This window comes from Dendropsophus ebraccatus, chromosome 2, assembly GCF_027789765.1.
Source record: "Dendropsophus ebraccatus isolate aDenEbr1 chromosome 2, aDenEbr1.pat, whole genome shotgun sequence".
Lineage (NCBI taxonomy): Eukaryota > Metazoa > Chordata > Amphibia > Anura > Hylidae > Dendropsophus > Dendropsophus ebraccatus.
In genome coordinates this window covers 199,669,701-199,681,744 of record NC_091455.1, presented here as the reverse complement: position 1 = coordinate 199,681,744, position 12,044 = coordinate 199,669,701, and the positions used below count along the sequence as shown (strand labels likewise).

At 41.0% G+C, this 12,044-nt stretch overlaps 1 protein-coding gene across 13 annotated transcripts in view; it reads right to left on the bottom strand.

The window, feature by feature from the left end:
• KIAA1217 (KIAA1217 ortholog) overlaps window positions 1–11,617 on the bottom strand; it is a 454,907-nt gene extending 443,290 nt beyond the window's left edge. For 3 of the 13 annotated variants that reach the window (XM_069959057.1, XM_069959062.1, XM_069959061.1), the window contains exon 1: window positions 11,476–11,608. In XM_069959057.1, coding sequence (XP_069815158.1) covers window positions 11,476–11,548 — 73 coding nt within the window. In that variant the 5' untranslated portion in view covers window positions 11,549–11,608. Of the gene's footprint in view, window positions 1–11,475 lie in introns of all 13 variants that reach the window. The other 10 variants (XM_069959078.1, XM_069959060.1, XM_069959063.1 and 7 more) reach the window with 8 other exon arrangements.
• Window positions 11,618–12,044: the final 427 nt, after the last annotated feature.

Genomic DNA, 12,044 nt, shown 5'->3' with positions numbered 1-12,044 from the left:
AGAGTGCAGGAGGCAAGGTATGAACCTTCTCAAATATCACATCCTGGTCGGTATGTCTTATCACAGCTTCATATAACTTAAGAAAAGTACCAAGTGCATAGTTTCTAATGGAGGTCATACTTGAACATTCTGGAATCCGATCATTCGGCATTTAATTACCAGACTTCATGGACAATAAGTAGTCCTCTCCATTATGTGCATGAGCTCAGTAGTCCTAGATATTCATGAGCTTCAGAAAACTCCGCCCACCAGCTGCTGATTGGCAGTTATCTATCCATGCTGTGTATAGGCAGTCAACTGTCAATCAGCAGCTGGAGGGCGGGGGGGAGGGGTGCGGCAAGAATCCTATTCTCCTGCATATTAGGAGAATGGATGAACAGAATGATGTAAGTAATACACTGATCTGTTCAGCACTTCTGTCACTAGTTTATGCTGCCCTGATTTAAGGCGGCATAAACTTGAGTTGCGCTCATCTCTATTGTTTTTACTTATGCTGGTCAAGGATGGATATACCATAGTAACATGGTAACAGCTGGTCCAACCACTTGGGTTGCAATGACCAACAGTGCAGTATTCAAAGGCCTAAAGTCAAAGGGGCTCCAGTCAGATATAAAAGAACTGTCACAGATTTTCAGGCGGATTTGTAAAAGATTAATTTAATCATCAAAGCCTGATCATATACAACCACATCATGACTATATACTCATAGAGAAGTCTGGATAGAGCTCCATCTACTGAAGATTATATTGTCTTCCAGCAGCTGTAATTTATTCACGGTAAAGTATACGGACTATAAGAGTGTTCAGGATTCTGAATAGAGATGGGCATGTACGCTGGTGGGACATCCCATGGGTACTCACACAAAGATGGTCTAGTCTTTTTCTCCTATACTAGTCTCTACTCTTCAGGACTGACGTTGGGTTCGGCTCTATTCACACCTGCCTTACAGCCTCTGCTAGAGATTCTGCAAGTTTGATGGGAAGAATAGCACAACATGAGACAACGGACACCACAATAGATTTCAATAAGACCCTATTATAAGTAAGTAGGGTCCAGAAAATTATAACGATTTGTAATTTACTTCTATTTGAAAATCTCAAGTCTTCCAGTACTTATCAGCTGCTGCTGCTGCATGTCCCGCAGGAAGTGGTGTGTTCTTTCCAGTCTAACACAGTGCTCTCTGCTGCCACCTCTGTCCATGTCAGGAACTGTCCAGAACAGGAAAGGCATTCTTTAGGCATTTGCTATTGCTCTGAGACAGCACTGTGTCAGACTGGAAAGAATACACCACTTTCTGCAGGACATACAGCAGCTGATAAGTATGGGAAGACTTGAGATTTTTCAAAACCAGTTCTGAAACCAGTTGATTTGAAAAAATTTTCACCAGAGTACACCTTTAAGAAATAGGATTACCTTAAAGGGGTATTCTCATCTGAGTTTGTTAACCCCTTCTCAGAGGTAAGGGGATCCCATTGTGTTCCAACAGACGAGATGGAGAACCACAGGTACAATAATGTAAAGAAAACTTTCTTCCAGAAACAGTATGTCCTTTGTCTCCACTTTGGGTGTGGGGATTTATAGCTTAGTTTTACTGAAGTGAATGTAGGTAAACTGTAATACCGCGCACAACCTTATAACAGGGGTGGTGTGTTTTTTGCAAGAAAGTAGCGGTGCTTTTTCTTATCCTAGCTAACACTTTAAGGGGGTTATCATATCACGGTCTATTACATGATAGAGGGGGGCTGCTATTATGATCCAGATCCGAAAGCCCCCTGTAGGAGACATTACTACTAAGACATACAAATAATATTCTGGCAGATGACATTATCTTCTGGCGGACAGGATACCAATACTTCTGCCGGATAGATTAATAATTGTCACTTACGTCAATTCTCTCTTTATATGATATCGGAAAAAACGTTATTAATTTTAACATTGACATTTTTCTCTGCATTCACAATGAGCTCCGAGCGCAGGGGGACACCAGGGCGCCGCTTTTACTGCAGGAGCCGGAGCTGCAAATGTTAATGTTTTTCTTTTTATTAAAACAACACAATTAAAGCGACAGGACTCGATATCCTGCGAGATTTCCCACATCCATGTAGAATGATGCAAATCCTCTCTCGTCTCTCGAAATGAAAACAGAGAAACCACAGGGCCGCATATCACAGCGCAGAATGAGCCCTACTCCTCCGAGGCCCCCTCTAAATCTGCTTCTTACCAACCTGTCATGAGGCTCCAAAATTGTATATGTGTTGCTTTTATTATATATCTTTATGGCTGTCTTGATTTATTTTGACTTTTTTTTTTTTTTTTTTGCTGAAAATTATTATTTTTTTCAAATAAATGAGGAACTCTGGCATTATGTATTGTTATTATTATTAGTAGTAGTATATATATTTTTAAAAAACTGTAGAGGCCAGTTATAATATCTGTGCCCGTTCAGCACGGTAAAGTACCGCAGGGGATTCGTTGTTGATCAACATTTTGCATGTTTATTATATTTTGTCCTCCACTGGTTTGAATACTGCTCTATTTCACTCTGAGCTGCATTAGGGTACAGTAAGTACAAATTATGGAATTTCAAGCGGAATCCGCGCATCAGACTCTGCTTGAAATTTCATCTGTCCCATAGACTCAATAGTATTCTCAATTGAAATCTGCTGTTTGCCCAAAGAATTGACATGTCAATTCTTTGGGTGGACAGCAAATTTCGTTTGAGAATGTCACTGAGTCTATTGGACAGGCGGAACTTAAAGAGACTCTGTACTCACAATCTACCCCCCCCCACACACACACACACAAACCACTTGTACCTTCGGATAGCTGCTTTTAATCCAAGATCCGTCCTGGGATCTGTTCGGCATCTGATGCAGTTATTGTCCTAAAAAACAACTTTTAAACTTGCAGCCCTGTTTCAACGATCCAGCTCATGTGCAGTGTTTACAGGTGATGAATAGGAGAAAATGATCCAGGGGCATTCCTTATAATGAGGAGGGCGTGGAGGAGGGAGGGATGGGCAACGCAATCCGAGGGCATAGACACTCTAGGCCACGCCAATTTGACACAGGGCTGCAAGTTTAAAAGTTGTTTTTTAGGACAATAACTGCATCACCTGCCGAACGGACCCCAGGACAGATCATGGATTGAAAGCAGATATCTGACTGTACAAGCGGTTTGGGGGGGTCAGATTGTGGGTACAGAGTCACTTTAAAGCAGAGTCTGACGCGTGGGTTCCGCTTGAAATTTCCGCACGTATTCCGTAATGTGCACATACTATACCCTTAATTGGATTCCACCTCATCCGTCTGTTTCTCCTGCTAACTTTGTTCTGGGCAGCAGACAATTAAGCTAGTAGTGATTGACAGTTCCTTCACCACAGATATTCCTTCTTCACCAGTCTGTGATCTGTGTGGTCTGGATATCAGAGGTGTGGTCCAATCACGCCCTGGACCATAAGAATATCTCTGGCCCTCTGCTTAGTGCTTGCTATAAGTCTCCATAAGTATGGCGTTTACCTGTATTATTATTTGGGATCTTCTGACCTCTGACTTACCCTTTTCTGGCTTGCCATTTCTCTGCTGATTTGGTAAGTGTTTGTCTCGTCTCTTTGACGCACTTTGGCGAAGGAACGGTAACGTTAACCAGTTGTCATCGAGCACCTAGGGTCAGATGGGTGAGTAGGTAGGGATAGTTACAGGGACTAGGACTTACTGTCATGTCTTCCCTACCTATTCACCCTGATCATACATTCCTAACACCATTCTTCTAATACTACCGCTCGCTGTCAAATGTGGGTATTCCATGATAATATTTTAAAAACTTTACTTCACTTCTTTTTAACTTTTACTTTACAACAACTGTAACTGTTATCCTAGTAAACTCTAGTACAAACCCCCATAGAAAACCTCTCCTGCTCTGGACAGTTCCTGACATGGACAGAGGTGGTAGCAGAGAGCACTGTGTCAGACTGGAAAGAACACACCACTTCCTGCAGAACACACAGCAGCTGATAAGTACTGGAAGACTAGAGATTTTTACCCCTAGACGACCCAGGGCGTACCTATATGTTCTGGCGTCTCTAGGGGAGTTCAGAGCTCTGAATCTCCGCGGTCTCGGGTGCGATCGCCCGGTCCGATCGCCATGCCCACTAATTAAGTATTCAGATGCAGCTGTCAAAGTTGACAGCTGCATCTGAATACTAGATTTCCCCACTCCCTGGTGTCTAGTGGGGGGGATCGCCGCCCCCCCTCCCCCCGAAAGCAATACCCGCGTAAGGCACTACGCTAATCCCAGCCCGGGGCACTCTATTACTTTCGGCTGCAGCAGCCGAAAGCAATAGATTGTCCATCTCATTGATCTATGCAGTATAACTATACTGCATAGCTCTCAATGAGAGATCAGTGTACTTATACTAGAAGTCCCCCAGGGGGAATAACCCTAACCCCAGGGGGAATAACCCTAATCCAGAGTAGCACTTTAACTCTTAGAATTATGCATTAAACTCATAGGCTCCCTCTAGTGGTGGGAGGCTGACATAATCTCATTATATCTGTGGAGGGGATCTGGAGCACTCCAACCACTATCAGCATTAATCACATATATGTACTTTATATTCCTCCTATTCCTATGACCCTAAATGATATAATCATAGAATAATGAATAGAATAAAATAACCTAATAACTATACAACTCTCCCCCAAGCAAACCCATCTGATGATTTCCAGTCCAGACGGCCCCAATTATATCCTTGCTCCAGAGCTAGCTGGGTATACAGTATACAGCATCGCGTCCAGGACTTTGATTCTGTTGTTATATTTTTATACCATTAAAAGGAAGGAAAGAGAAAGGCCAACAAAATATGTCATTATTTCTCATGTCTTAATCCTGATTGCCGGGCGGCTCTCCAGAACGTAAGTGCTCTTTAATGAAAAGGACAAATGCTGCTCGTCTTCTTTTTTTTTTTCTTCTTCTTTCTCCATCAAAAGCCCCGAGCTGCATTAAACATAAAGCGGACGGTGTAACTCTCGGCCGTGCTCAATAATTAAATCATTATTATGTGATAGAACAGGAATAATGATGTTTTGCGGTTCAATGTTCAGATGTGATGACAGCCAGTACACAGAGAACACTATGTAGAGAGCGGGCAGGATTCATCTCCACTGCCAAACACAATTACAAACAAGCAGGAGCTGTCAGGCTGAAATCTCAAGTGCCAATCTCTGCGTCCACGGCCACTCCTGGTGGTAGTCTATCTCATGCGGTGCAGCGCGGATCCCGCCAAACGCCACTTCAAGTACATAATGAAATCATCTGCAAATAGATGACCTTGGGTTGTCCTCTTCTGTCAAGTTAGTAAAAACTCTAGTCACCTGTTTAAATTTTTTTTTTTTTGTTCAAATCAACAGGTGTCAGAAAGCTAAATAATTTTGTAATTTACTTCTATTTAAAAATCTCAAGTCTTCCAGTACTTATTAGATGCTGTATGTCCTGCAGGAAGTGGTGTATTCTTTCCAGTCTGACACAGTGCTCTCTGCTGCCACCTCTGTCCATGTCAGGAACTGTCCAGAGAAGGAAAAAATCTTTATAGAAACCTCTCCTGCTCTGGACAGTTCCTGACATGGACAGAGGTGGCAGCAGAGAGTACTGTGTCATACTGGAAAAAATACGCCGCTTTCTGTAGGACATACAGCAGCTGATAAGTACTGGAAGACTGGAGATTTTTAAAAAGAAGTAAATTACAAATCGATATAATTTTCTAACACCAACTGATTTAGAAAAAATTAAGTTTTTACCAGACCACCCCCTTGAAGCTGGGTGACAACCACTGCAGACCCTGGTAATCCAATAAGCTCCTTGAATAATCTTCCTAGGCTTTGTAAGGACAAACTTGCCTTTCTCCTCTGCTCTATTACTGCAAACTGGAGTTTACATGACCCCAAAAAAAGTTGGGTCACTATATTGACTATAGTACTGCCTATAACCAAACTTTCATTAGATTTACAGAAACTGTCCAGTCCTTACAGATATACCAATTTTGTTAGGTATACAACAGTCTATACTGCTCAAATATGTCAGTCAGATACTTCACATGATCTTGCAAAGGGTACAAAGGGGCTATTCTGAGCTGCAGTATGCATGCCTTCTACCTCCCCCACCTCTCCCTGCCTTGGTTGATTGGTTTACAGGACTCGTTTTCCAACACTGACTAATGTACATCAATCAGCAAAAGTTGGGAGGGGTGGGGGAGGTAGGAGGCATGCATACTGCACCTCAGCATGACCTCTTTGACACTTTCAACATAAACTAGAACTGATAGATTCCCTTTAAAGCAAATCTAGTATAAACCACCTTCAGTGCCCCAAGGAAGCTTATTAACATAAAACTAATTTAGCTAATATCTTGGGAACCAGACCTTGGATTAACAAAAGTGGTACACCAATGTGGCACCAATCTGCACATACTTAAAGTGACACTGTCACCACCTTTTTGCAAGTTAAAAAGTTTCAAATAAACTAGTGCCACAAAGTTATACCGATGTGTAAATTGCTTCTTTTTAAAAAATGCTGTGTCAGACTAGAAAGAATACACCACTTCCTGGAGGACATACATCAGCTGATAAGTACTGGAAGACTGGAGATTTTAAGTCGAAGCAACTTTCTGATTAACTTGACTTAAAAACATTTTTTCTGGAGTACCGCTTTAAACTGATCAATGCCTTCTGAACCTACTGACTTCAACAGGGACTGCCAACCACATAGTAAGTATGGGGGGGGGGAATAGGGGGGGGGGGGGGATGGGGGGGTTACCAGGGAGAGAAGGATCAGGTATATTTAATTCAACTGTTGAATTTTAAGACTTTTCAGGGCATCATATAAGGAAAGTTCACCAGCGCTGACTGTAATAATGTTGCATATATCATACAAACAAACAAGCTCCCAAAAATGTGTGCATACAGGCTCGCACATAAAAATGTGGTATAAAAGTTATACTCACCTGCCCTGATCCCTCACTGTTTCCTGGCTGAACAGCACTTCCTGTTTCATTCCAACACAGAGGAAAAGCTCACTCAGCTGATAACTGGCCATAGCAATGTCCACCTCATCCTGTGATTGGCTGAGCAAGCATTTCCTGCATTTTAAAACAAAGCCAGAAAGACCGGGCAGTGTTGGGAAAACATGGGTGGGGATTAGAGGAGGTGAGTATAATTTTTTTTTTTTTTTTACACCTGCCTTCGACTGTACACATAATTTATGCGGTACTAGTATCTCCATTAAAATGTACTAAATTTTACAAAGTTTACTGACTTAGTCTGGCAGAAGTTATATTATATTGCTCTGTCTCTGCAGTTCACTTGAGGCAACAGATCTATCAAGAAATTATTCAGTAGAGCTTCTGACGTATTAAAAAAATAATGAATATTTACTTTAATGAGGCTACACAGAAACTTTATGCAAACAAAGAATTGAATATTTTTTGTTGGTTTGTAAAAATAATAATATGTACGTTATAACAATATAAAGGATGTATGCACCTCTGTAAACTGTATATATACCGTATATAGGCAACTTCTCAGAGAGGGGGAAGAATTGGCCTATATACGCAGTCACCGCTACATCACGACAACACACTGCCTACAGCAAGTAGCCAGATGGCTGGATCCTGTCACATGTTGTCAAATACAACACATAAACATAGACAGGCGGCATATATCCCAGCTTACCTCTAATAACATTCCCTATATGAAAAGTGGAAAACCAGGGTTGCTCTTTCTGGCAGGTACAAATAAAGAAAAGGTCTCTACTGACAGTCAATTTTATTTTTATTATTCCAATATATCTAAAAAAAAAAAAGAAAAAAAAAAAGGTTTTTGCCATATCTTAGTTACAACGTTTATATATACTGTATTTTATGTTTAAGGGTTTTTTTTTTTACTACAGCTCCTGTGCAAAGCTGTGTGTATCTACGGTAACAGACTACAAACAGGTCCTGTGTAGTCTGATCCTGTAGTCATGTGCTGGGTTCAGAGGAAATATTTTGGACAGTATTTTGACATCATTTTGGTCAGTATTTGGTCAGCATTTTGGTTAATATTTTTTCAGTATTTTGGGCAGTATTTGGCCATTCCTTTGGTCTAAACTAATAGAGAAACCAACATAGATACAAACTATGATAAAAAGATTTGCACTTTTTTTTCTCTATTTTAGAGAAACTCTGTTTTGGGCTAAAAAATACCGAGCTTAATGTAACACGTGGACTCAGATTTCCTCCTGTGATCTGTCCTATGCTTCTTACCAACCAACAGACCAACCAACATATATGTAAGGAGACAGATGGACAGAAGAATGACTGCAGTGTCAGACTACATAAGGCTTGTTTGTAGTCTGTTACCATAGCAACACATGCATGGGACCTGTAAAAACAAAGTAAAAGGAGAATTTACTTAAGGTTGGGAAAATTAAGTAAAATGGGTTGCATAGACAGACCTAGCCTTGTCTTCTGAGACTTAACAGGACCTTAACAGGATAGTACATATTATCTACAGGTCATATATACATAGATATACATAAAACAAACTAGATATACATAAAACTAAACTATTACACTAACAAATAAAAAAAAATCTTTCATATCAACTGGTGCCATTAAGTGCCAGAGATTTGTAATTTACTTCTATTAAAAAATCTGGTCTTACAGTATTTTTCAGCTGCTGTATGCTCTGCAGGAAGTTGTGTATTCTTCCCAGTCTGGAGAGGAGGAGAGGTTTTCTATGGGGATTTGCTACTGCTCTGCACAGTTCCCATCAAAAGTGTCAGCAGAGAGCACTGTGTCAGACTGGAAAGAATACACCACTTCCTGCAGGACATACAGCAGCTGATAAGTACTGGAAGATTTTTGTTATAGAAGTAAATTACAAATCTCTGACACTTTTTGACACTAGTTTAAAAAAAAGTAGCCCTTTAAGTGTGCAAACCCTCATAGTACACAGCTACAGATGAAACAGATAAAGATGCTACTGGTTTTGGTCATATATCACTAGCAATAAGTGCCAGGCAGTCTTTTAGGGGGTTATGGATAGAAAAAAAAACCCACAGGTGATTTCTTCCAGAAACAGCGCCACTCTTGTCCTCAGTTTGTGTGTGGTAGTGCAGCTCATTTCCATTGAAATGAATGGAGCCAAGCTTTACCACACATAACCTGGCGACAAGGGTGGCGTTTTTTTTTTTTGTTTGTTTTGTTTTGTTTTTTTCTTTATTTTTTTATAGAATTCAGCAATATTTTTCTAATTTTGAACACACATATTCATGTCCATTGCGCCAAAGTCCCAACTAATTTACTAGGAATTGTCCCTATAATAACTAGATAAACCTATGTCGGAACCTTCTATTCGGAATTCTATTTAAAATTAGGTACCAGGAAACCTTCCATTATCTTTACAGAGCAGATAATTAATACAATATTTCAGTATTTTATCGCTGCTGATCTTAGTTACCCTTCCTTTTTTTTTTTAGCCCTATAATATAAGCGAACCATTTCCTTTACTTTGCTATGAACTATAAGACACCAGATAATTTATATGTTAATATAAACACTGTACATGTACAAATTAGAAGTATTCTACAGAATATTAAATCATACAGTAAACTATATGCAATTCATATGTGAAATTGGGAACATCCATGGGTATAACATTTGCCACCCTATATAAATATTACATAGAATATTATCTCAAATCTTACACAAGATGCGAAGATCTTGAGCTGTTGTAAAACTACAACTCCCATCATGCCCTGACAGCCGAAGGCTGTCAGGGCATGATGGGAGTTGTAGTTTTACAACACTGGATAACACTGATCTAGAGATCTGATAATCTATTCATTTAATGCAAACATATGTAGCAGAGCTGATGGGAGTTGTAGTTTTACAACACTGGATAACACTGATCTAGAGATCTGATAATCTATTCATTTAATGCAAACATATGTGGCAGAGCTGATGGGAGTTGTAGTTCTGCAGCCGCCAGAGAACCACAGGTTGGGGAACACTGATCAATGATCTATCGATTTCATGCAAATATACAAAGTGGAAACAAATTCATCATTAAGGAGAACTTCCCTTTGGGAGTTGTAGTTCTGCATCAGCAAGAAAGCCACAGGTTGGCAAACACTAGAGCACGAACAACCTATTCGACGTAACTATATGTAGCAGAAACAAATTTATCATTTACCAAAACTTATTTTAACATGAAAGTCTTGGGTTATCAATAGTCATTCATCAGACTTCAGGACAGGCAAAGGTGACGCTCAATCCTAACCTGGAAAATATGCAAGAAACTCACCTCTGCTACACCTGTAATTCAAGGTAGGCACAATGACATGCTGTATACTGTGTACAACACACTGACTTATACTAGAGCGAAGCTCCGGAAGATCACTATAGAGATAAAGTTTCCATTCTAACTTCCATATATAAGAGGAGAAACAGATAAACTGTGCAGACTGGAGCCGCAATCTACAGAACACACACCAGGAGGATTAGAGGACAAGGTAATCTCCAACAGGCACAATATTGTAATCCCAGGACCAGGCGCTCAGATGGACATTGGACCCAACTATATCATATATATATCAAGGGTTTTTCGCCTATTTTTCGGTGAATAATTGGATTTTTCACCCATTTTTGGTCTAAGTTCTATTTATGAACCGGTATTTGACAGGCGAATATTTTTTAGATGCGACTGTTTTTTTGAATCTGCCTGTTTTGAGTATTTACCCAAAAGTTCGCATAATCCGGGATTAGCGCCCAATCTATCATTTGCGACTTTTTAAAAAGTCGCCCAAACAGGTGCAGGCTTACGTCAGGTCAGTACCAGGTCAATATATTTGCGCAATTTTTGCATAAATATTTTTACTTTTACTTTTTACTTAGATACATTTACTATGGCAGTGCTACATTTTAAAGGGAACATGTCACGTGGTGTGTCGGGGCAGAGCCCGCCCGACCCCCCGTTGGAGCCCTGGATACTTATTCTTTACTGGAAGTCCCGCTCCAGGACCCGCTCCCGGGACGGAGATATCGCTGTTGGAAGCTGTGTGCGTGTCCAACGCCCATAGAAAATAACGTCTCCAGACATTTTCTATGGACGTCGGACTCATCTCTGGTAATTAGCATAGAGCGCGCGCTCAGCTTCTGATGGCTATATCTCCGTCCCGGGACCGGTTACAGGAAAGTAAGTATCCAGGGCTCCACAGTGGCTCGGGCAGGCTCTGCCCCGGCACACCACGTGACAGGTTCCCTTTAATGAATCAGTCACAAGCTATTGGAACAAATTACACACCAATCCCCATTAGAATAGTTGCACACATTAGACTCCTTAATAAATGTCCCCCTATAACTATATATGTAAAATTTAAAAATATTTATATAAAAATCACAGTTTACCTTACTCAGCCATGAAAAGTTCTACACACTTACGGGGCAACTTGAGGCTTCCTGTTCTCTGGAGTCCTGGGGACACATTGAAGAACTGGACTCTGTGTGTAGCCATTCCTGAAGGTAGGTCCTAGAGATCTGGTCCTGGTGGGAAAGTCCTACCTGTAGTCTCAGGTCTCTTCTGGCTCTTGCTAGCTGGATGGAGGTCCTCTGCATGGAGGTCAGTGGTAGCTAGTATGGTCAGGCTATGTGAGGTCAGATTGGTAAAAAAAAAATAGTTCTTTCTTCTAGGGTAAGTGGATAAGGGTTCTTCTAGAGTAGAGTCCTAGAATAGTTCACCTGCAAACTTGGTCTCTGGTGTTTGGTCCACTTGTGGCTGAAGTTTGGATCCCTGGTGGAGGAGATCACCTACAGACTACCCTCTTGCAGGTTGAGATGCCTTCAGACTGAGGTCAGGTTCTTGCAGAGGTTGCACTTGTCCCTGGGTTGGTTGTGTGTGAATCCAATGACTGGAGATGAAGGGATGGGTCACCCCCTGTCCTTATGCAGCCCTTGTCTCCCAGCAGGGTGTCTCTGTCTTCAGCCTATGCTTCAGCTCTGCAGGTTCTTTC